We start from the raw sequence: 26,724 nt of genomic DNA on the forward strand, positions 1-26,724 counted from the left end.
ACCATGTCTCTACTAAAAATACAAAACTTAGTCGGGTGTGGTGGCGGGTGCCTGTAATCCCAGCTACTTGGGAGGCTGAAGCAGGAGAATTGCTTGAACCCAAGAGGCGAAGGTGGCAGTGAGTCGAGATCAGGCCATTGCACTCCAGCCTGGGCAACAACAGTGAAACTCCATCTCAAAAAAAACACAAACAATGAAAAGATCAACATCATCAGCTATTCGGGAAATGCATTAAATGCACAATGAAATACCACTACACACCCACTAGAATGTCTATAATCAAAATCAGTGACAATACCAAGTGCTGACAAGGATGTGGAGAAACTAAAACCTTAATATATTGGTAAGAGAAATGTAAAATGGTACAGGCACTTTGAAAAACATTTTTCCAATTTTTATTTTTTTATTTTTGAGATGGAGTCTCACTCTGTCACCCAGCCTGGAATCAGTGGCACGATCTCAGCTCATTGCAACCTCCACCTCCCAGGTTCAAGCGATTCTCCTGCCTCAGCCTCCTGAGTAGCTGGGATTACAGGCACCTGCCAACATGCCCAGGTAATTTTTGTATTTTTAGTAGAGATTGGGTTTCACCATGTTGGTCAGGCTCATCTTGAACTCCTGACCTCAGGTGATCTACCCACCTCGGCCTCCCAAAGTGCTGGGATTACAGGCGTGAGCCACCACACCCAGTCCCAATTTTTAAAAAGGTTAAACATAAACATACCATACAACCCAGCAATTATACTCCCCATTATCTACCCGAGAGAAATGAAAACGTATGTCCACACTAAGACTGGTATGTGAGTGTTCATAGCAACACTATTCACAATAGCCAAAAAGTGGACACAATCCACATGTCCATCAATGGGTAAACAGAAAAACAAAATGTGGTATATCCATACAAAGGAATACTACATAGCAATAAAAAATGAATTACTGATACATGCTGCAACTTGGATGAATATCAAAAACATTATGCTAAACAAAAGAATCCAAGTATAAAAGACTATATATTTTGGCCTCACACAGTGGCTCACACCTGTAATCCCAGCACTTTGGGAGGCTGAGGCGGTGGATTACAAGGTCAGGAGACTGAGACCATCCTGGCCAACATGGTGAAACCCCGTCTCTACTAAAATACAAAAAATTAGCCAGGTGTGGTGATGTGCACCTGTAGTCCCAGCTACTCAGGAGGCTGACGCAGGGGAATTGCTTGAACCCAGGAGGCAGAGGTTGCAGTAAGCCGTTATCACGCCACTGTATTCCAGCCTGGTGACAGAGCAAGGCTCCATCTTAAAAAAAAAAAAAAAAAGAAAAGACTATATATTTCACAATGCCATTCATATATGTCTAGAAACAGATGCCATTCATATATGTCTACTGTCTAGAAAATCTATAGACAGTAAACAAATCAATGGTTTCCTCTGATGGGAGGAGGGATGAATGCAAATGGGCACATGAGAACTTTCTGGTGTGATAGAAATGTTGAATAGAGGTGACAATCATATAATTCCATAAGTTTACTAAAAATTATTGAACTGTACACATACAGGCCAGGTGCGGTGGTTCACGCCTGTAATCCCAGCACTTTGGAAGGCTGAGGTGGCGGATCACCTGAGGTCGAGAGTTCAAGACCAGCCTGACCAACATGGAGAAACCCTGTCTTTACCAAAAATACAAAATTAGCCAGGCCTGGTGGTACATGCCTGTAATCCCAGCTACTCGGGAGGCTGAGGCAGGAGAATCGCTTGAACCCAGGAGGCAGAGGTTGCAGTGAGCTGAGATTGCGCCACTGCACTCCCGCATGGGCTACAGCAGCAAAATTCCATCTCAAAAAAAAAAAAAATTGAACTGTATACATACAATAAGTAATTTTGTGGCATGTAAATTATACCTCAATAAAGCTATTTTAAAAAGTGAGAACTGGCCGGGTGCGGTGGCTCACACCTGTAATCCCAGCACTTTGGGAGGCCAAGGCGGGTAGATCACCTGATGTCAAGAGTTCAAGACAAGCCTGGCCAAGATGGTGAAATCCTGTCTCTACTAAAAATACAAAACTTAGCTGGGCATGGTGGCATGCACCTGTAGTCCCAGCTAATTGGGAGGCTGAGGCAGAGAACTGCTTGAACCCAGGAGGTGGAGGTTGCAGTGAGCTGAGATCACGCCACTGCACTTCAGCCTAGGCAACAGAGTGAGACAACATCTCAAAAAAAAAAAAAAAAAGTGAGAACTGAGGAATTGTATTCTAAAATGTCAGTGTTCAATAAATGTGATTCATCACATAAACAGAATTAAAAACAAAAGCCAGCCGGGTGTGGTGGCTCATGCTTGTAATCCTAGCACTTTGGGAGGCCGAGGCGGGCGGATCACGACGTCAGGAGATTGAGACCACGGTGAAATCTCGTCTCTACTAAAAAAATACAAAAATTTAGCCGGGCGTGGTGGTGGGCGCCCGTAGTCCCAGCTACTCAGACAGGCTGAGGCAGGAGAATGGCGTGAACCTGGGAGACGGAGCTTGCAGTGAGGTGAGATCACACCACTGCCCTCCAGCCTGGGCGACAGAGTGAGACTCCATCTCAAAAAAAAAAAAAAGATCATCTTAATAGATGTAAAAAAAAGCATCAGATAAAATCCAACATCCCTTCATGATAAAAATCTTCAACAAACTAGGCATCAAAGGAACATACCTTAAAATAAGAAGAGTTATCTGTGACAAACCTACAGCCAACTTCATACCAAATGGGCAAAAGCTGAAACCATTCCCCCTAAGAAGTGGAACAAGACAAGGATGTCTGCTGTCACCACTCGTATTCAACTTAGTACTGGAAGTCCTAGAGAGAGCAATCATGCAAGACAGAGAAATAAAAGGCATCCAAATAGGAAAAGAGGGAGTCAAATTATCTCTGTTCACTAAGAATCCTTTACCTAGAAAATCCTGTACCTAGAAAATAATCCTATACCTAGAAAACTCTAAAGGTCCCTCCAAAAGACTCCTAAACCTGATTTAAAAAAAAAAATTCAGTAAAGTTCCAGGATACAAAATCAATGTACAAAAATCAATAGCATTTCTATACACCAGTAACATTCAAGCTTAGAGCCAAATAAAGAACAAGATCCCATTTACAATAGCCACACGAATGCAAACACATACAAAATGCCTAAGAATACATCAAACCAAGGAGGTGAAAGGTCTCTGAGAGGAGAACTACAAAACACTGATGAAAGAAATCACAGATGACACAAAGGGAAAAATATTCTATGCTCATAGATTGTTAAGAATCAATATATAGTTAAAATGATGATACTGCCCAAAGCAATCTACAGATTCAATGCAATTCCTATCAAATTACCAACATCATTTGTCATTCTAACAGAATTAGAAAAAACAATTCTAAAATTCATATGGGACCAACAAAGCCTGACTAGCCAAAGCAATCTTAAGCAAAAAGAACAAAGCTGGAAATATCACATTACCTGACTTCAAACTATACTACAAAGCTATATTAACTGAAACAGCATGGTATAAGTACAAAAATAGACATACAGATCTATGGAACAGAACAGAGAACCCAGAAATAAAACCACACACCTACTACCAACTGATCTATGAGAAAGTTGACAGAAATAAACAATGGGGAAAGGACACCCTATTCAATAAATGGTGCTGGGAAAACTGTCCAGCCACATCCAAGAGAATGAAACTGGACCCTTCCCTCTCATATACACAAATCAACTCAAGATGGATGAAAGACTTAAATGTAAGACCTCAAACTATAAAATTCCTAAAGGAAAACTAGGAAAAACTTCTCTGGACATTGGCCGAGGCAAAGAACTTACGACTAAGTCCTCAAAAGCGTCTGCAACAAAAACAAAAATTGCCAAATATGATTTAATTAAGCAAAAGAGCTTCTGCACTGCAAAAGAAACAATCAACAGAGTAAAAAGAAAACCTACAGAATGGGAGAAAGCATTTGCGAACTATGCATCTTACAAAGGACTAATATCCAGAATCATAAGGAACTTAAGCAAATCAACAACAAAAACCCAAATAACCCCATTAAAAAGTGAGCAAAGGACATAAACAGATACTTCTCAAAAGAAGGTATACGAACGGCCAGCAAACATAAAAAAAAGTTCAAAATCACTAATCATCAGAGAAATACAAATTAAAACCACAAAGAGATCTTGGTACCAGTGAAGGATGGGAAAAGAAAACCCACAACAAGATAGGCCATCTCACATCAGTCAGAATGGCTATTATTACAAAGTTAAAAAAAAAACAAAAAACAGATGTTGGTGAGGATGCACAGAACAGGGAATGATTATATATTGTTGGTGGTCATGTAAATTAGTTCAACCTCTATGGCAAACAGTATGGAAATTTCTCAAAGAACTAAAAATAGAACTGCCATTCAATCCAACAATCCCAAGACTGGGAAAATAAATTGTTCTACCAAAAGACACTTGCACTCATATGTTTATCACAGCACTATTCCCAATAGCAAAGTCATGGAATCATTGTATATGCCCATCAATAGTGGACTGGATAAAAAAAACGTGGTACACACACCATGAAATACTATGCAGCCATAAAAAAGAATGAAATCATGTCCTCTGCAGCAACATGGATGCAGCTAGAGGCCATCATCCTAAGTGAATCAATGCAGAAACAGAAAATCAAATAACCTATGTTCTCACAAGTAGGAGCTAAACAATGGGTACACATGGACATAAAGATGGAAATAATAGACACTGGGGACTCCAAAACAGGGGAAAAAGTATGGAGGTAAGGGCTGAAAAACTACCTATCAGGTACTATGTAAACTATTTGGGTGATAGGTTCAATAGAAGCCCCAAACCCCAGCATTACATAATATACCCACGTAACAAACCTGCACAGGTACACTCTGAATCTAAAATTAAATAAATAAACAAATGAAATGTCAATGTCATAAAAGACAGAGAAAGATTATTGAAATAATAATTCCCTTCCCTTAATTATTATTAAGGGAAGGTAAATAGACATGACATGAAAATGAACTAACTAACCTTGGACTGGATTATGTTCTGGAAAGTAAAAAACCATATTATTCTATATGTTGACAAAATTACAATACAAATGGTAGATAACAAGCAAAATGACTGTATCAAAGTTAAGTTTACTGAGGTTGATAACCACACTGTGGTTATATGAGACAATATCAACATTCTTAGAAAACTTACAGAAACAAACACTTACAGGCCGGGTGCGGTGGCTCACGCCTGTAATCCCAGCAGTTTGGGAAACCACGGTGGGCAGATCACGAGGTCAGGTGTTCAAGACCAGCCTGACTAACACGGTGAAACCCCTTCTCTACTAAAAACACAAAAATTAGCCAGGCATGGTGGCGTGCACCTGTAATCCCAGCTACTTGGGAGGCTGAGGCAGGAGAATCGCTTGAACCCAGAAGGCGGAGGTTGCAGTGAGCCGAGATCGTGCCACTGCACTCCAGCCTGGGTGACAGAGTGAGACTCTGTCTCAAAAAACAAAAACAAAGACAAAAACAAACAAACACTTACATATGAACATACATATACATATACACATACATACATATGTACTGAGAAAGGGGAAGGAGGGAGGAAGGGCATGCATGCAAAAGAGCACATGAATAAATGATAAAGCAAACTAAGTAAAATAGTAGGTCATTTTATGATGCCATTTATATAACATATATGCCATATGTCTTAATCTGTTTTGTATTGCTATAACAGAATACCTGACTGGGTAATTTACAAAAAAGTTTATTTGGCTCACAGTTCTGGAGGTTGGATGGTAGCCCATTTGGTGACGGTCTCATGCTGCTTCAAATCACAGCAGAAAGAGGAAGGGAAAGCAAGTGCATGCAAAGAGGCCAAACATCAGAGGAAGCCTTGTTTTATAACAACTTGATCTCACGAGAACCAACCCAGTCCAAAAGAACTAACCCAGTCTGCATAAGCCATTCGAGAGGGCAGAGATGCCACAACCAAACACCTCTTAAAGGCCCCACTACCTTTCAATACTGTTAAATTGGCAATTAAATTTCACCATGAGTTGTGGTGGGGACAAACCACATCCAACTCACTGCACCATATATATTTATTCTACTATTTTTATTTTTGCAAATATTCTGTAATTTTGAAGCAACGTCTAAAAATCAATTCAAAAATAAGTATGAGGAAGCCCACTAACGAAAATGCCAGCAGACTGAAATGGTCACAAGAACCCTGCAGCAGAAAATAGTAAGACTGGATAAAATGTAACAAATAACTATTCAAAGGCACTGGAAAACATACATAACCAGCCAGAAGATGGGGAAGAGTTTATGCTCAAAAAATTGCAACAGAAAGGGGTAATAATTTTGTTTGTGGCTTTCTTGCCTGAGAGCACTCCTAATACCCACAGAAACAAGAGGAGGGGAGGGGAGGGGAGAAGAGGGGAGAGGAGGGGAGGGGAGGGGAGGGGGAAAGAAAAAACAATAACTGAAATTTAAAAATTCACCAGACAGGTTTAATAGCAAACAGAAAAAGAGGAAAGATTAGTGAATTTGAAAATAATAGAAATTACCTATATCCACCCACCCCTCAAAAAAGAGAGAAAGAAGATTGAAGAAAAATGAACAGAAGCTTATGAGATAATATGAATCTTCAGAAACACATTTCCAGCAGTCCAATATACAGGTCAATTGGGAGTCCTAGAATGAGAGGAAAGAGTAAAAGGGACAGGAAAAATACTGAAATAATAGCCAAGTATTTCTCGCAGTGAGTAGAAAATATAACTTAGAGAGCCAAGAAGCTTCATAATGCTCAAGAAGTAGAAACACAAAGAAAACGACTCATAGAAACATCACAGTCAAACTGTTAAAGGCCAAAGATAACGAGAAAATCTTGAAGACAGCCAGAGAAGATCAAAATACAAAAGAACAATAATTACTCAACAAAAATTATAAAACTATGAAAGCCAGAAGACACTGCAATGCTAGAGAAAAATGTGTTAACCAGCGATTCTATCTCCAGTTAATTTTCGCAAACTGGAGAGAAAATAATCTTTTCAGATTGAAATGGAAAATCCAATGCCAGGTAACTGTACTAAATGTTAAAGGAGGTCTTTCAGGATGAAGGAAAATGGTATCAGATGGCAACTTATAACTACATTAAGGAGTGAAGAGCATAAGAAATGTGACAGATATAAAGCACATACACGTATTTCTACATATATTTACCTTAATTTCTTTAAAAATACATATTACTATACGATGGCTTAAAAATTTTAACACTGTAGTATTGGGTTTAGGATGTTTACAGAAATAATGAATATGACAACAGCACTAAAGATGAGGGGAATGTAAAATACTCTTGTGAGAGTCTTACATTACCTTAAACAAACAATAACCCTAATTGGTTTAAGTTAAAAATACACATTGTAAGCCCTGAAAAAGTCATAAACACACACAAGGCAGATACATAGCTAGATAGCTGAGAGAAATTAACATGAAGATCTAAAAAGAAGCCAGGCGCGGTGGCTCATGCCTGTAATCTGAACACTTTGGGAGGCTGAGGCAGGCAGACCACTTGAGGTCAGGAGTTCGAGACCAGCCTGGCCAACATGGTGAAATCTCTTCTCTACTGACAATACAAAAATTAGCTGGGCGTAGTAGCGCGCGCTTCTAGTCCCAGCTACTCGGGAAGCTGAGGCAGGAGAATCCCTTGAACCCAGGAGGCAGAGGATGACTGAGCCAAGATCTCACCACTGCACTCCAGTCTGGGTGACACAGTGAGACTATGTCTCAAAGAAAAAAGAATCTAAAAAGTATTTTATTAAAACATTAAAACAAAAGTAGGCTAAAGAAAACAGAGCAAGTAAAAACACATTAGAGAAAACAAAGAAAAATCTGGCAAAAGTAGAAATAACCTTACTTATCAACAATAACATTTGAGTGCTAATGCATTCAATACTCCAACAAAATGTAGAGATTGGCAAACTGGATAAAGAAGAAAAAAATCAAATATATGCTGTCTATAAGAGACTCATTTTAAATACAAAGACGCAAATAAAAAGATTGAAATATAAAGAATGGGACAAAGGTATGCCATGGAAAGAGTAAATATTAAAAAGCTGGAATGGGCCAGATGTAATGTCTCATGTCTGTAATCCCAGCACTTTGGGAGGCAGAGGCAGGTGGATCACCTGAGGCCAGGAGTTCGAGACCAGCCTGGCCAACATGGTGAAATCTTGTCTCTACTAAAAATACAAAAAAAATTAGCCAGGCGTGGTAGTGGGCACCTGTAATCCCAGCTACTCAGGAGGCTGAAGCAGGAGAATCACTTGAAGCCAGGAGGCCTTTAAGAGGTGTTTCGTTGTGGCATCTCCGAGCCACACCCGAGAACGTAACATTGCGCTCCAGCCTGGGCAACAAAAGCAAAACTCTGTCCCAAAAAAAAAAAAAAAAGAGTAGCTATATTAATATCAGATAACAGACCTCAAGACAAGGGGTATTGCTAAAAACAAAGGAGGAAATTCCATAATGATAAAAAGGTCAATAAGAAGACGTAACAATTATTAATGTACATGTGCCTCATAGCAAAATCACTAACTGTATGAATCAAAACCGTAGAGATCACTGCAGAGACACAGACAAATCCACAATGATATGTTAACACACCTTTGCAGTAATGGAGAGAAAAATAAGACAAAAACTCAGTAAGGATATCAATTATCTGAACAATATTACTAACATGACCTAACTGACAGTTATAGGACAGTACCCTCAACAACTGCAGAATACACACTCCTTTTAAGAGCTCATAGGATGTTCACAAAAATAGATCATATGCTGTGCCATAAAATTAATCTCAACAGATTCTGAAAGATTGAAAATATATAGAATACACTCTCTCAACAAAGTACAATTAAACTGAAAACCAATAAAAATAAAACATTTAGAAAATACCTGAATATCTGGAAATTAAGCAGCTCACTTCTAAACAACCAATAGGTTAAAAAATAAGAAAAATTAGAAAATATTATGAACTAAATGATAATGAAAACGCAACACACCAAAAGTTGTAGGATTCAGCTAAAGCAAGGCTTAGAAATAAACGTACAGATATATATGTGATTGTATTAGAAAAGAAGGTCTATACCAATGACCTAAGCTTCTACCTCAGGAAGTAGGAAGAAGAGGAAATTAAACCCAAAGAAAGTAGAATGCAGAAAAAGATACAAATAAAAATCACTTAAATGGGATATAGATTAATAATACAGAAAATCAGCCAGGGCGCGGTGGCTCACGCTTGTAATCCCAGCACTTTGGGAGGACGAGGCGGGCGGATCACGAGGTCAGGAGATTGAGACCACGGTGAAACTCCGTCTCTACTAAAAATACAAAAAAATTAGCCGGGCGTGGTGGCGGGCGCCTGTAGTCCCAGCTACGCGGAGAGGCTGAGGCAGGAGAATGGCGTGAACCCGGGAGGTGGCGCTTGCAGTGAGCCGAGATTGCGCCACTGCACTCTAGCCTGGGGGACAGAGTGAGACTCCGTCTCAAAAAAAATATATAATAATAATAATAATAATAATAATAATAATTACAGAAAATCAATGAAACCAAAAGTTGATTCTTTGCAAAAATCCATAAAATTAATAAACCTTTAGATAAAATACCCCCAAAATGTTTTAAATCACAATATGGGGAATGAAAGAGGAAGCACTACTACAGAAATATACAGACTTTAAAAGAAATTTGGGAATATTATGAACATTATGCCAACAAATTTAACTGCTGAGGTTAAGTGGACAAATTAATTAGAATACACAAATTTAAAAGACTGACACATGAAGAAATACAGCGTAAGAATAATTACATATTTTAGTAGAAATAAAATTTGAGGCTGGGCGCAAGTGGTTCACACCTGTAATCCCAGCACTCTGGGAGGCCGAGGTGGGTGGATCACCTGAGGTCAGGAGTTCGAGACTAGGTTGGCCAACATGGTGAAACCCCGTCTCTACTAAAAATACAAAATTAGCCAGGCGTGGTGGCACATGCCTCTAGTCCCAGCTACTCAGGAGGCTGAGGCAGGAGAATCACTTGAACCCAGGAGGCCAAGGTTGCAGTGAGCCGAGATTGCAGTGAGCCGCGATCGCGCCACTGCACTCCAGCCTGGGCGACAAGAACAAAACTCTGTCTCAAAAAAAAAAAAAAAAAAGAAAAGAAAAGAAAAAAGAATTACAGTGATGGGGAACAGATCAGTAGTTGCCAGGGGTTAAGACTGGAGGGAAGATAGCACAGGGGAGTTTTCTTTGTAGTGATAGAAGAGTTCTAGATCTTTATTGTGGTGATGGTGGCTACATAAATCTTATCTACATAAATCTTACTTATGTAATGAAATTTCATACTACTATAGAGCAACAATTAAAAAAAAGAGTACATGCAAAAACTGATGAAATCGGAATCTGAATAAAGTCTTTAGTTTACTTAATAGTACTGTACCAATGTCAGTTACCTGGTTTTGAAATGTACTGTGGTTACATAAGATATTATCATTGGGGAAAGCTGGGTGAAGAGTAAATGGAAACTCTCTGTATTATTTTTATAAATTGAGACAAATTATTTCAGACAGTTTGTTTAAAGAGCAAGCAGAGCACCAGGCGTGGTGGCTCACTCCTGTAATGCCAGCCCTTTGGGAGGCTGAGGTGGGCAGATCATGAGGTCAGGAGATGAAGACCATCATGGCTAACACTAAAAATACAAAAATTAGCCGGGTGTGGTGGCATGCACATAGTCCCAGCTACCCAGGAAGCTGAGGCAGGAGAATTGCTTGAACCCGGGAGGCAGAGGTTGCAGTGAGCCGAGATTGCGCCATTGCACTCTAGCCTGGCGACAGAGCGAGACTCCGTATCAAAAAAAAAAAAAAAAAAAGCAAGTGGGGCCGGGCGTGGTGGCTAACGTCTGCAATCCCAGCATTTTGGGAGGCCAAGGCAGGTGGATCACTTGAGGTCAGCAGTTCAAGACCAGCCTGGCCAACATGGTGAAACCCCGTCTCTACTAAAAATACGAAAAGTAGCCAGGTGTGGTGGCACACACCTATAGTCCCAGCTATTCGGGAGGCTGAGACAGGATAATTGCTGGAACCCGGGAGGCGGAGGTTGCAGTTAGCCGAGATCATGCCACTGCACTCCTGGCTAGGTGACAGGGCAAGACTCCATCTCAATAAAAAAATTAAAAAAGCAAGTAGGTAGCCCGTAGATTGGAACATCTGATAAAGAGTTCATCTCAATGATTTATTTTTAAAAATTCAAATTCAAATCAACAAGAAGAAAAGGCAAAAAGAATTGAAAAGGCTTCACAAGAGCAAACACCAAGGCCAGTCAAGGAATGAACATATAAAAAGATGCTCAAACTCAAAACTAATCAAATTACAACTACTATGAGAGGCCATTCATACCCAAAAGATGATGAAAACCTAAAGTCTGACACACAAAGTATTAGGAAGGATGCAGTGCAACTAGAATCCTCATGCAATAAAATGCTATGTGAGTGTAAGCAATTGCTATAAGTTGAATTCTGTTTCCCCAAAAATGACATATTGGAGTCCAAACCCCTAATATCTCAAAAGATGAACTTATTTGGAAACAGGGTTGTTGCAGATGTAATTACTTAAGATGAGGTCATTAGAGTGGGCCCTAATCCAATATGAATAATGCCCTTACAAACAAGGAAAATTTGGACACAGAGACACGCACACAGGGAGAATGCTATATGAAGATGAAGGCAGAGACTGGGACTCTGCTCCTCCACACCAGGGATTGCCAGCAAACCTCCAGAACCTAGAGGAGAGGCATGGGACAGATTCTTCCTCACAGCCCTCAACAGGAACCAACCCTACCAACACCTTGATCTCTACTCCTAGCCTCCAGAACTGTGAGAAAATAAACTTCTGTTGTTTAAGCCACTCAGTTTGTGGTACTTTGTTGTGGCAGCCCTAGAACACTAATACAACAACTTCGGAGAATAGTTTGGCATTACCTTGTCAGATTGACCAGGTGCATATTCTTTTACTCAGCTGTCCTATTCCTAGGTACATATCCTAGATAAATGGGGGCTTATGTGCCCAAGGACATATCTATGAGAAGGTTCACAGCAGCATTCTTTAATTGGTCGAAAGAATTAAAATGTAACTGTCCAACAAAAATGTAACTGTCCAACAAAAATGTAACTGTTAAAAATGTAACTGTCCAACAAAAATGGAAAGGATAAATGAATTGTTATGCATAAAATACAATATTATATACCCACAAAAATGAATGAAGCAGAGCTACATACATCAACATAGTACAAAATTAGTCTCAGTGAAGAAAACAAAGTACAGAAGGGTATGCATAATATGATGACATTGATATAAAGTTTTAAAATATGCCAAACAACAATATAGATGATTTAGCGATTCATACATATGAAGGAAAGAATAAAGCCATGCATGAGAATTATAAATCCCTAATATTGAAAAACAATTCCATTGGAGGGATGGGTAGAGGATACCATCAGGGAAGGGGAAATGGGTGTTTCGACTGTTTAGGTAATTTTTTATTTCTTCAGCTGGGCCATTGGCACATGAGTATGTATTTTATTATTAGTCATAGCTTAAGTATTGTGTAATAAATTATGGGAATTGGAGAGGTGGAGATAATCAATTAATCTTAGCATAAGAGTAGCTAGAAAGTATCTAGAAGTGTCGTAGACTTAACATTCATGGGGTAAATGCAATTTTTAAGATCAGGTGAGAAAGAAGACAGTGAATGAGGAAAGACTAAGCATTACGGAGAAGACAGGTGAGGAAGGGAGGCTTCCTGGTGTAGGGAAGAGACAAGGGAACCAGGGAAGTCCCTCCCTCAACTGAAGATTATGTTCCAGAAGGAAGACCATGTTAGGCAACCTTTCTCTTGTCTTAGGAGACCTGGAGAAGAGCTTCTTCCCAGTATCTGAGAGATGCCTCCTCCTTCCCTATCTGCCAAGCTGTAGATTATCCCGTCTGCCCCACACTCACACTCACACTCACCTGGACAGAGGTCCAGTGGACATTTTCTCTCCTCTCTCCAGGGCTCTTCCCCTCGCTCCAGCTGAGCAATGAGTTTTGGTTTAGAAGACGGAATTTCTATTCATAGGGAAGAAAATGAGGACATTGTTGGTTATGGGCTCAAGAGGGCATTCTAGAACTCAGAGCTGAAATGGGTGAGGAAACCCAGAGGATAAAAAAGACCTATGAATAGTTCTCTCTCTGAAGTAGAAGGGTTGACTAAGGAAAGGTGACTCCAATCAGAAAGACAGCATATTATGAACACTTGGTGGATGAAAAATTTCCTGGGTTCGAAGCAAAATAAAGAGAGAGCACAAGCCTTGGGAAACAGGCCTGGAAATGTAGTGTCATCCATAACATGAAGAAATCAATCTATCTGCTTTCAATTCTACTAAATCCAGATTTACCCAGAGGAAAAAGGTAAATTGTTTTTAAGCTCAACTCTAAGGGAAAGGTGCTCTGCAGGTAGCCCTTCCTCATGATGAGTGGAAAATACTCTGTAGGGCAGACTTTAAGTGCCAAGGGAGGCCATTCTTACCCAGTGAGACCAGATGGTTATAAGTCTCCAGCATCACCTCCCTGTGCAGGGTCCTCTGAGCAGGGCTCAACAACCTCCACTCCTCCTGGGTGAAGTCCACAGCCACATCCCTGAATGCCACGAATGCCTTTAACACAAAACACACCTCTGCTCATCCAGGAGCCTGTCCTTCCCTCCCACAGTTTAGAATGAGAGGTCAAGGCCAGGCCCGGTGGCTCATACCTGTAATCCCAGCATTCTGGGAGGCCGAGGTTGGCGGATCACCTGAAGTTGAAAGTTCGAGATCAGCCTGACCAACGTGGAGAAACCCCGTCTCTACTAAAAATACAAAATTAGCCAGGCATGGTGGCGCATGCCTGTAATCCCAGTTACTTGCGGTGAGCCGAGATTGTGCCATTACACTCCAGCCTGGGCAACAAGAGCAAAATTCTGTCTCAAAAAAATAAAATAAAATAAAAGAATGAGAGGTCAAAAGGCTTCCCTGAGGGAAGTAGGAAAGATTTCTAGACCCTACTTTGGACTGTGACCTTGGCACCAAGGGGTGAAAGACCATTATTCTCCTATCTCTGCCCAGCCAGCATCATTTATGCACCTATTACTTACTGTCAATATCCCAGGCTAGCTGCTAGGGAAGATAAAAGCAAACAAAACCAAAGCCCTTACCTAGAGGGAGTTTTAAAACTAGGCAGGGAGAAGAAGTCACCACACAAGTACAACTAAATAGTAAAGAATCATCTTGCTGAGTTTGAAAATTTTCTGAGACTACTTAGTCTCAGTATTTGGTCTACTTGAAGCAGTGGTGCCTCTGGAGCTTGGGGGCAAATAACTCACCAATATATATAGTTCCTACAGCAGGACTCCCTCCTTCCTCTACCAAATGCTGCCACGTGCCTGCTCAGGCCTAAGGAGGGAAAGTGGGTGGTAATGAAGAGCGTGGATTCAAACCACACTATCTGGATTTGGAACCCATCTCTGTCCCCAACTAGTGTAACCTCAGGCACTGAATTAGCTGCTTAGCACGTCAGTTTCTCCTGCGAACTAAAAATAACAGTGCTTATCTCACAGCGTTGTGGTGAGGATTAGGATTACTGTGAAGGGCTCAGACAAAATGCCTGGTGCAGTCCCTGGCCGTTCTATGTAAAATTCCATGCCCTCACGCGGGTTTCATTCCCCTCTCCTGCTTTACTGTGTTCCCTTAACTTTAAGATAATATGTGATATTCATTTCTATTTTCTGACTTCCCACTAAGACATCGGTTCCATGTGCATGGCTGGATCACTGTGATTGCCCTGGTATCTACAACAGAATCTGTAAACACTTAGCAGTCAAATATTTTTAAATAACCGAAAATGATTTATTATTAGACAAGCAACAAAGTTTCAAACGAACCTCTGCTACCTACAAAGCTGTACTTTGGAGGACAGGAATATATAACCGTCCTTGGCATGGAAGTTCGGTGAGATTTCCAAATGAGTCTGGAAATCTGGCACTGGGATTCTTCCCTGCCCAACACTTATTCTCTTTAGGTACAATCTGCAGTCCATAGAGGGGTTTAATTTGACCCATATACTGCTTTAAAACTTGTGTTTATATTAATTAAATGTTGGAAGACTTCATATGAAAATCTCAATCTATGGGTTCTGTTAAAAATCCATAAATCTGACCACCCTGGGCTTTGCACTGCTACAGGACCACAGTTGGCTGATGGTGACTCATGCTGGGGGTCTATCAGCCGCAACATACTATTGGAGACTACCTCACCAGCGTCATTCATTTAGGTACATGCCTTGTCTCTTTGATTTTGCACCCTCTTCTCAGAATGCCTCCATCACTCCTTGAGGGTATGACATTGTGTCTCTAAAACTAATTCCACACTGTGTCCTTCCCAGGGAACCCTCCCTACATTTCCTGTCCCCTACCAGCTCCACTATTCTACACTGGCTGGACTATGAAATGGCCTTAAGACTCTACCTACACCCAGTTACATTGATAGCTGTCCCCAAACCCAGCCAGTCCCAATGCACTTAATCATAAGAAAAGAGCACAGATGAGTGAGGGCTTTGGTTCTCACGCCTCATCTCTCTCTGGCTATACTTTAGAGCTACCTGGGTGGTGTTTTAAATTATGGATTCTTGAGTCCCACTGCAAATCCATAAAACCAAGGGATGGGGCTTTTGTACTTTCAAAGGCTCCTAAAAGTAGTGTGATGGTTGTGAATCACTGGGTCAGGGTAATTTCAAGAGGGAGAGGTCACTGTAGGATTGAGGATCAGGAAAAGTTCATGAGAAGGAGGTACTCACTGTTGAATCTAGGTGGTGGGTATGTGAGTGCTCAATGTACAAGGCTTCCTGGTTTTTTCCATATGTCTGAAACTGTTCATCATTAAACACTGGAGAGAAAAAGACTATTCAGGTATCTGCCTAGTCCCTGTTGTGATTTGCTTTTACAATCCCTTCTCAGAACATACACACATACACCCCTTGAAAATCTCCCATGAAGGAGCTACATTACAGAGCAATTAATGTTACTTTAACACATTTAACACAACCGGTTATTCCTCCAGCCCCAGAACAGCTCATGGTTTGTCTGTGAACCATGCATGTAGGGAGCATTGTAAACACTGTGTGGCTGACCCTCATGATTCACTCCAAATCTCTCCCACTGAGTAGAAACACAGCTAGAAGCTTGGGGGAGTTAATTCATCTGCTTGCCAGCTGAAAAATAAATATATGAAAAATGAATGGTAACCAACAGGCCACAAGAAGCCTTACTGTAGGATTCTAGCAAAAGACTTCTTCATTTGTAAGATGGAGTCACAGGAAGTCAGCACTTTTCCTGCTGCTCAGAAACATGGGCACAGATTACCCAAAAGAGGCAGCAGGGCTTAGTGCACTGGCTCAATGTGTGGTCCCTGAACCTGCGGCACCAGCATCCCCTGGGAACTTGTTAGAAATAAAAATTCTCAGTCTCTATCCTAGGGCTACTGAATCAGAAATTGCGGGGGGAGTCCAGCAATGTTTGAACAAGGCTTCCAAGTAATTCTGATGCACACTAAAGTTTAACAACTACTCAGTGGCTAAAAGCACAAACTCTGGAGACAAACTGTGTTCAAATTACAGTCCCCTCTCTCCTCCCTCCCCTATGACTTTGCATCAATATCTTAATATCTGTGTCTCAATTTCCTGTAAAATTGATATTATAACAGTACTTACCTTATAGGGCCATTGTGAGAATTAAACAAAGTTTCTATTGGCAGACATCCTATGGCTTTGAGGGGAACCAGCCTGGATGAGGCTGACACTGTAGAGAACAGGGTAGACTGCAGAGATGAAAGAACCCCAGTCCTTGGGAAGCTTATGGAGCAGAAGGACCAACCCCAAAGTGCACCCTCTCTGTGAACTTCTTTTTATATAGGCTAAGTTACTTATTGTTTAGAACAGCCTAAATTAGGTTTACTGTTGCTTGAGGCCAAAAGCATTGTATCTAACCAGTGGATGGGTACAGTGATGGCCCCAGTGAATCATGCCTCCCTGTTTCTACCCTTCATGCAGTCTCCTCCTAAACTAACCCTGGGCTTGGCCATGGGACTTGCTTTATCCAGTGGGACATCAGCAAACATGATGCAAGCAGACGTTTGAAAGGCATCTGAGTTCAGGGCTGGCTTTCTCTCTGTGCAAGAAACCTTGAGACCACCATGTGAATAACCTGAGCTTGCCTGCTGAAGAGGCCACATGGAGAAGAACCAGGAATTGAAGCATCCCAGCCAACCAAGCTGTCAACCACCAGACAGGTTGAGACCATCCAGCTCTAGCTGAGCTGCCAGCTAACTACAGCCACATGAGGATGCCAGGAGGATCAGCCCAGCCATGCCGGGCCTACTTGCTGACCCACAGGATTTTGAAACAATGATTTCATTTTAAGCCACTAAGTTTCTTTTTTTGTTTTTGTTTTGTTTTGTTTTGTTTTGTTTTGAGACAGAGTCTCACTCTGTCACCTAGGCTGGAGTGCAATGGCATGGTCTCGGCTCACTGCAACCTCTGCCTCCCGGGTTCAAGCGATTCTCCCACTCCCGCCTCAGCCTCCCAAGTAGCTGGGACTACAGGTGTGTACCACCACACCCGGCTAATTTTTGTATTTTTAGTAGAGACGGGGTTTCACTATGTTGGCCAGGCTGGTCTCGAACTCCTGACCTCGTGATCCGCCCACCTCGGCCTCCCAAAGTGCTGGGATTACAGGCGAGAGCCACTGCACCAGGCCTAAGCCACTATGTTCTTTAGGCCACTAAGTGAAGTGCTGCCATAACAAAATACCTAAAACATGTGGCATTAGCTTTGGGAGCAGGACATGGGCAGAGGCTTGGAAAGCATCCAGGAAAACTATTAGCACAGGCTGGAAAGGCAGTAAAAAAACTGCTAGTGGGGACTGGAAAAGGAGTGAGGAAACTGATATGGCAGCTTGAACAAAGCAACTAGTATTATATATTAGCAAAGCTATTTATTGCCTGCATGAACTTGGAAAACAGAAAATATACCTGATGAATTTTTGAATCTAGCTAAAGAGATCTCCAAAAAGCCTGTTAAAAGTTTCAGTTGGGCCAGGCGCAGTGGCTCACATTTGTAATCCCAACACTTTGGGAGGCCGAGGCGGGCAGATCACCCAAGGTCAGGAGTTTGAGACCAGCCTGACCAACATGGAGAAACCCCGTCTCTACCAAAAATACAAAATTACCCAGGTATGGTGGCGCATGCCTGCAATCCCAGCTACTCGGGAGGCTGAGGCAGGAGAATCACTTGAACCTGGGAGGTGGAGGTTGCAGTGAGCCGATATCGCTCCATTGCACTCCAGCCTGGGCAACAAGAGCGAAACTCCATCCCAAAAAAAAAAAAAAAATTCAGTTGGATGTTTCTAGTGACATATAATAATGTCCAGAACCAGAAGAGCTGAAGAAGCAATTATACAGCTTGCAAGCGTAATTTAGAGGAAATATAGACAAGTCAGGACTTGCTAGCTTGGAAATAAAATTATTTTACATCTTCAGTCTCTCCAGCCGGCACATGTATCAAAATAAAAAAATAAACTCAGAGTAAAGTTCGAATCAAAAGTTTGGCCAAAAGACCCAAAGTTTAGCACCTCTGAAGTGTTAAGGGGATGCCTAGTGGAGTCTCCAAGCTGGACAAAAAGGCTTCTGAGATTCTTATGGGCATTGTCCCACAGCACCGACACCTTGCCAAAGATGTAAGGCCTATCTGACTGTGATTTCAGCTTTTGTTTAATAGAGCAGTCCCAAATCTGGTACATGGGAAACCCATAGTGCTTTCAAGGAAGTCCAAAGGATCTGAAACAGTTCAAAATGAAGAGGCCTCCTCCATGCCTAATTCCTGTCCTTTCTGAATGGGAGCATCTACTGCAGTGTCTCTCTCTCACCACTGTATGTTAGGTAGGGAATGTTTGGGGTGGAGAGAAACAAATGACTTGCCTTTTTAGTATACAGGTATCTGACTCAAAAAGGATCCAGTGAAGAAGCTTTAGCCACATCCAGACTGTTACACATAAGATACTGGACTTTTGAATCAAGATGAAACTTTTGGGGATCTTGGGAGGGGGGTGAGTTTATCTTGCACATGGTAAGGGTATGAATCATTGGGACCAATAAATCATGTCTCCCTGTATCTACTCCCTTATGTTATCCCCTTCTATGATGACTCTGGACTTGGCTGTGTGACTTCCTTTGGCCAAAAGGACATCAGTGAACATGACAAAAGCCAAAACGTTAAAAGTACTTGTTAATTGGGGCTGTCCTCTCTTCCTGCGTAGAGAAACCCAAGACCATTTGAGCAAGCCCAAGCCCAAGCCCACATGGAAGAGAACCAAGAAGAAACTAGGCACCCAAGCCAACCAGCTTCCTAACTGTCACACATGGATAGTCCTCCAGCCCTGGTCAAAATGCCAGCCGACTGCAACAAAATGACAAGACCAGGTAAAATCTGCAAAACCTACCTGCGCCCAGCCCAAAATATGAACCTACCAAATTATGTGCTAATAAGTGATTTTGTTTTAAGCCATTGATGTTTAGGATTGTTTATTATACAGCAAAGGCTGATACACTGATAGAGGGATCACGTTATATGAAAAATACTTGGGGACTGACGTGACCGTTGGCTTGCTGGGATGCCCATGAGGTCAGAAACTCCTAAGCTAGTCTTGGAGAGCAGCAGATTCAGTCCTCCCATTTCTCACTCACTCCTGGGCATGAATTCATTAAACGGGAAAGGGAACAGATTGACCTGACCTACTTTTATTTTCCTCCTCTTTTTTCAGCTGAGTGGATAAAAAGTAAATGTATCTAAGTTAAAAGTATACAAGGCCAGACGCGGTGGCTCATGCCTGTAATCCCAGCACTTTGGGAGGCCGAGGTGGGTGGATCACAAGGTCAGGAGATAGAGACCATCCTGGCTGACACGGTGAAACCCCGTCTCTACTAAAAATACAAAAAATCAGCCGGGCGTGGTCGCGGGCGCCTGTAGTCCCAGCTACTCGGGAGGCTGAGGTAGCAGAATGGCGTGAACCCGGGAGGCAGAGCTTGCAGTGAGCTGAGATCACGACAATGCACTCCAGCCTGGGTGACAGGGCCAGACTCCGTCTCAAAAAAAAAAAAAAAAAAAAACTACACATAAGATGACTCCCCTGTGGTAACAATAAACACACTTTCAGACTGAATAATCAGAACATGACTTCAGACAACAGGATACAATATTTGAAATCAAGACCATCCTAAATATCTAAGACACTGAAATGAGGCACTAAAGGTTTCTGAAAAGTGATGTTACTGCAATGTTGGGGAAAATGAGGATTACAGAAACATGTAGTGGGTGGCAAAGGACCATGTCAACATTTGGAAACAAATCAGGACACTATGTGAGCTTTCATGTGAGAGAAGAAAGAGATCTGAGTTGGCAGGTCTACCCCGGTAATCAAAATCTGTACAGTGTAATAATGAAAATAAAAGCAAATAAAAGTTGTACAGTAGGGCTGGGCATGGTGGCTCACACCTGTAATCCCAGCACTTTGGGAGGCGGAGGTGGGTGGATCATCTGAGGTCAGGAGTTCAAGACCAATCTGACCAACATGGTGAAACCCCATCTCTACTAAAAATACAAAATGAACTGGGCATGGTGGCACAGGCCTGTAATTCCAGCTACTTGGGAGGCTGAGGCAGGAGAATCACTTGAACCTGGGAGGCGGAGGTTATAGTGAGCTGAGATCATGCCATTGCACTCCAGCCTGGGCAACAAGAATGAAACTCCATCTCAAAAAAATAATAATAATAAACGAATAAAATAAAATAAAAATTACACAGTATAAAGCAACACATGGTGAAGAAGGGAGTCTCAGAAAAGAAAGAAATAATTGGAAGTTCAAATTGTTTAGAACTGGCAGGCTTCAGGGCCAGCCGCGGTGCTCATGCCTGTAATTCCAGCACTTTGGGAGGCCAAGGCAGGTGGATCACTTGAGGTCAAGGGTTTGAGACCAGCCTGGCTAATATGGTGAAAACCTGTCTCTACTAAAAATACGAAAATTAGCCTGGTGTGGTGGCGGGCACCTGTAATCCCAGCTACTCAAGAGGCTGAGGCAAGAGAATTGCTCGAACCTGGGAGGCAGAAGTTGCAGTGAGGAGAGATTGATCGCACCACTGCATCCCAGCCTGACGCAGTGGGACAGTGACAGAGCGAGACTCTGTCTCAAAAAAAAAAAAAAAAAATGGCAGGGTTCAAATCTCCAACTGGTGTGGGTGCCCAATGCTTCAAAACAGTCATGTCTATTCACCTTGTCATATTTTGTATGAGAATAAAAACCTATATAAGAATTTCATGTACAAAGCTGATCATAGAAGTATTATTTGCAACAGTTAAATATTGGAAACAGCAGTCAATGGATTATTACGGAAATTATTTTCAGTGGGATAAGTGTTGGCTGTTCCTACACCTTTAAAAATAGAGCTGGGTAGATACACTGCCAGTAACTTTACTCCATTATGATTTTACCATTAGGGCCTGTCAAAATATGTTTGTAGGGGTGTGTATGCATACAAAATTAAGTTAAATCCCAATGAGAAAGGAATCTTAAAATAAAATGGAGACTCCTGAGTGTGCAGGCTGTGTTTTACCCATCATTAACCGTAATCTACTGAGTGTTCTGCACATAGCAGACACTCAAGTTTGTTGTATGGCACCAAGGAAAAGGAAAAATGCTAAGAAAAAAATAACATAATGTGCCTGCCAGTTCATCTCATTGTTACAAATTTAACACAAACTTTAATTTATCCTCTCAGGCAAAGGTCCTTGGCAGTAATACCTAATGTCCTAAGATAGTCCTGCTTTGATTATTTTGTATGATTCAGATGTCATGCATATCAAGAGTATCTGGAAATTCTACCCAATGCCCCTGAAATATGTGATTAATCACATGCTCAAAATAACAAACCAAAGCAAACAACAGAAACTCCTTTGTTACTTAGTAACTTCATATCATTTACTTAAGGTTGTGATTCCTTCATGCACCACACATTTCATGTGTGCTAGGCATGAGAGGCACAGAGGTTTCATCTTAAACAACTATTTAAATGCTCATGCCCTTTAATTTTTCCTGAGTAAATACTGTGTTAAAAAGCTACATTGAAGAACATGTTTCATCTTCAACAACTATTTAAATGCTCATGCCCTTTAATTTTTCCTGAGTAAATACTGTGTTAAAAAGCTACATTGAAGAACATGTTGTTTATATACAGGATGCAGTTCCGGGTGGACCTACTGAGAATGAAGGAGGTGGCACAGGAAAAGTCAGCTACCACAAACTTTTCCCAGCCAATCAGAAAGAATGCTTCCCTGGTAACACTGGGAGTAGTGAAGAAAGTACACACAAAAAGTCTGGGTGCGGTGGCTCACGCCTGTAATCCCAGCACTTTGGGAGGCAGAGGTGGGTGGTGGATCACCTGAGGTCAGGAGTTTGAAACCAGCCTGGCCAACATGGCGAAACCCCATCTCTACTAAAAATATAAAAATTAGCCGGGGGTCGTGGCACGCACCTGTAATCCAGCACTGGGGCGAGGTGGGGGGGATCACTGAGGTCAGGAGTTTGAAACCAGCCTGGCCAACATGGCGAAACCCCATCTCTACTAAAAATATAAAAATTAGCCGGGGGTCGTGGCACGCACCTGTAATCCCAGCTACTCGGGAGGCTGAGGCAAGAGAATCGCTTGAACCCAGGAGGTGGAGACTGCAGTAAGCCAAGATCGTGCCACTGCACTCCAGCCTGGGTAACAGAGCATGACTCTGTCTCAAAGAAAAGAGAAAGTACACACAAAAAATATTCAATGTTACCTTGGGAAATGTCCTGAATTGGATTTCTTATGTATTCCTGGTATTAACACTCTCAAATGAATTAACTATTTTAGAAATGAGAAACAGAATTCTCAGTGTTGCTCTGATAACATCCAGGAATGCATAATCCCCACCACTGGAGTCCAGAATTAAGAAATCTCTTTTCCTGTCTAAATTCCACTCAGATTTCTTGATAAGGATAGTCAAGGCAAATCTGAAATAACCAAGTTAACCCATATCAAAAATGATGGTTAACCAGCCTGGCAACTGTGTTGGTGCTTAATAAATGTTAATTGCATTCAATTAAGTCAGGGGCATCATCGACACCAATCCCAGGGGTTAGAAAGCTTCCCCTCGGCCGGGTGCTGTGGCTCACGCCTGTAATTCCAGCACTTTAGTAGGAGTCCGAGGCAGGCGGACCACCAGGTCAGGAGTTCGAGACCAGCCTGGCGAACATGGTGAAATCCCGTCTCTACTAAAGATACAAAAGATTAGCTGGGCCTGGTGGCACCACCTGTAATCCTAGCTACTCGGGAGGCTGGGACAGGAGACTCACTTGAACCTGGGAAGCGGAGGTTGCAGTGAGCTGAGATCGCACCAGCCCGGGCGACAGGGCGAGACTCAGTCTCAAAAAAAAAAAAAAAAAAAAAGGCCGGACGCGGTGGCTCACGCCTGTAATCCCAGCACTTTGGGAGGCCGAGGCGGGCAGATCACGAGGTCAGGAGATCGAGACCATCCTGGCTAACACAGTGAAACCCCGTCTCTGCTAAAAATATAAAAAAATTAGCCGGGCGTGGTGGCGGGCGCCTGTAGTCCCAGCTACTCGGAGAGGCTGAGGCAGGAGAATGGCGTGAACCCGGGAGGCGGAGCTTGCAGTGAGCCGAGATCGCGCCACTGCACTCCAGCCTGGGTGACAGAGCGAGACTCCGTCTCAAAAAAAAAAAAAGAACGCTTCCCTTTAAGTCCTTGTACACAGTCAATCACTATTTCCCACATACCATTGACTTCCTTATGTCAAATCCCTTCTTAACCTCCTTCAAAACTCAGCTAACTCAAAGACAAAGTCTACCCTGCTCAGCCTGGCACTCAGCATTTTCTGATTCGTCCCCACCCAGACTGAGAGGTGGAAAAGGCAAACCCTTCAGGGGTCAGGTAGGTAATAAAAATGAGAGAGGGGCGAAATGTCAGGTAGTCAATGGTTTCAACCTCAGTATAAAGGACACTGTAGAAAGTGCAGCTGATAGACTCTGAAGGTCACGTCCAAATGATAAAGACGTTGTTCAGCTCAAATTGTCTGACACCAAAGAACAGTGCAGACTCAGGGCAGATTTATTTTCAGAGAAGCAGGGAATCTGGAATTTTGGGTGAAATGTCCCAATTGCCAGAAGCTGAAAGTGCTCTCAAAGGTAAAATTCAGGTCAGACTATATAAAAATTCTCCTTGTTCTATGTGTGAATAGCTAGTCGGTATCTTCACGTATGCATATTTATTTATTTATTTATTTTGAGATGGAGTCTCACTCTGTTGCCCAGGCTGGAGTGCAGCGGCACGATCTCAGCTCACTGCAACCTCTGCTTCCCAGGTTCAAGCGATTCTCCTGCCTCAGCCTCCTGAGTAGCTGGGACTACTGGCGCATGCCACCACACCCGGCTAATTTCTTGTATTTTTAGTAGAGACAGGGTTTCACCATGTCAGCCAGGATAGTCTCGTTCTCCTGACCTCGTGATCTGCCCGCCTCAGCCTCCCAAAGTGCTGGGATTACAGGCGTGAGCCACCACGCCTGGCCAAGGTTGATTTTTAAATATGCATAGGTAGCCGGGTGTAGTGTAATCTCACCTGTAATCCCAGCACTTTGGGAGGCCAAGGTGGGTGGATCATGAGGTCAGGAGATCGAGACCATCCTGGCTAACACGGTGAAACCCCGTCTCTACTAAAAATACAAAAAATTAGCCAGGCATGGTGGCAAGCGCCTGTAGTCCCAGCTACTTGGGAGGCTGAGGCAGAAGAATGGCGTGAACCTGGGAGGCAGAGCTTGCAGTGAGTCGAGATGGCGCCACTGCACTCCAGCCTGGATGACAGAGTGACTCCTTCTCAAAAAAAAAAAAAAAAAAAAAAAAAAAAAAATCAACCTTAAGCAAGTCCACTGGCCACTGCAATCCTTCCAAACTGTAGCAAGAGTCCAGCCTCTGAAACTAACTATGCTTCCTTGCCACCTCCCACTGGAACGCCTTCCCCCTAATCTCCAACTTACCAAACCAGTCAGGGGCAACTGAGGCAGCCCCACTTCTAGGAGGCCTCCCCAGCCATTTGAAATCACAGGCATCTGTGCTGTCCCTGCCCTTCATCCACATCACCGAACAATTACGCATGTATGTGTCTTTACTTTTATTTAAACTGCTCCATATGTGTTGTTCACAATTAACTACTTCATGAGTGACTGTGGTAAGGATGGAGCAGAAAGGAACGCTGAGGGAAGACTCCTGTTAGAATGAGGCACTCTTCCAGGACTAGGAATGAACTCAAAGGTAAAATTCAGGTCAGACTATGTTGGGAGCTGAAAAGACCAAAGGGATCGTGACCAACTCAGCATTCCACTGGAGGTTATATGATTAAACGGCAAACTGTTTATCATGAATGCAGGATGTGAGCAAACGCACACTGCGCCTGCCACCAAAAGGTTTGCGAGGGCCATCACTGCCTGGCGCCGGGCTCCTTGAAGTTATCTACCAGGAAATCTAGCGCCTGTTGTTCAAAGGATAGTCTCACAACTGCGAACCAAACGGCCAACTGACAATTACCTGACAATCATCCCCCCTTTCTCGTTATCTGTTTTACCAATAAATACGGGAGGGTTGTGTAAAGCTCAGGGCCCTTGTCCACTAGAGACGAGGTGCCCCCTGACCCCTTCTTCCAAATAATACTTTCTTGTCTCTTGTCTTTTATTCCTTTTGTTCAGTCCACCAGGTCCGTGCAGGTTACAAGTGGCGCCCTGAACAGCGACAGAATCGGATGCTCTACAAGACTATATCAAACTCCTCCTTGTTCTATGGATGGACTAGGAATGACTAGGACTAGGAATGACTTTGTCCAATACCAACAAGGCAGCCTCGAGGACAAGAAAAGGTAATGGGACCCATTCTGTTGACAGCCAAGATGGAATTACAGGTAATTCTCACCTCTTTTTTGGCTCTCAGGAGCCCTGTGGCCATTTTCCTGGTCTCCTGAGTACTCTTCCTGGAGAAGGGCAAAGTCTCAGAAGACAGATCTGGGGATGTGAAGAGAAATAAGAGTGGCCTAGGTGGAAACCCCCTCCCCACGAGGTGAAGCGCAGTCCGCTCCAGAGCCCCACATTTGGGGTCGGGGATGTCACAGAAATCACCAGGGCAGCAAATTCCCATCCAGAGGGGGGCCAGGATGACCCAGCACCCTCAAGCTCAGCCGCAAGCTCAGGACAGGGAGTGAAGCCCTTGTCCCCAAGCAACGGAGTGAGGGTTTGTCTCTAACCTGTGGGCTCGAATGAAAGGAAAATGGCCTGGAGGTGCCCACAGGAGAGCGCCCTAGTTCTGAGACAGCTCTGTAGCTCCCAGCCTGCGTCCCCGTGAGTAACACAGGGACACGCAAAGGGGCATGCTGACTGCCTATAGGGCACTCACGGAACGCGGGTGCACGCAGCGGATCCTGAAGCCGAAGGTCAGGTAACAAGGTGCAGAGGTGTGG

At 42.7% G+C, this 26,724-nt stretch overlaps 1 protein-coding gene across 1 annotated transcript; it reads right to left on the reverse strand.

Moving 5' to 3' along the window:
• Window positions 1–9,309: 9,309 nt before the first annotated feature.
• ZNF875 (zinc finger protein 875) lies at window positions 9,310–26,634 on the reverse strand. Its single transcript, XM_030822294.1, is given in 6 exon segments — window positions 9,310–9,394; window positions 11,031–11,197; window positions 11,199–11,224; window positions 13,075–13,170; window positions 13,631–13,757; window positions 26,184–26,634. Coding segments are annotated over 6 exon segments (723 nt in total). The 5' UTR covers window positions 26,406–26,634.
• Between the last annotated feature and the right edge of the window lie 90 nt (window positions 26,635–26,724).

The sequence above is a fragment of the Nomascus leucogenys genome, chromosome 11 (assembly GCF_006542625.1).
Source record: "Nomascus leucogenys isolate Asia chromosome 11, Asia_NLE_v1, whole genome shotgun sequence".
In the NCBI taxonomy this organism is placed as follows: Eukaryota; Metazoa; Chordata; class Mammalia; order Primates; family Hylobatidae; genus Nomascus; species Nomascus leucogenys.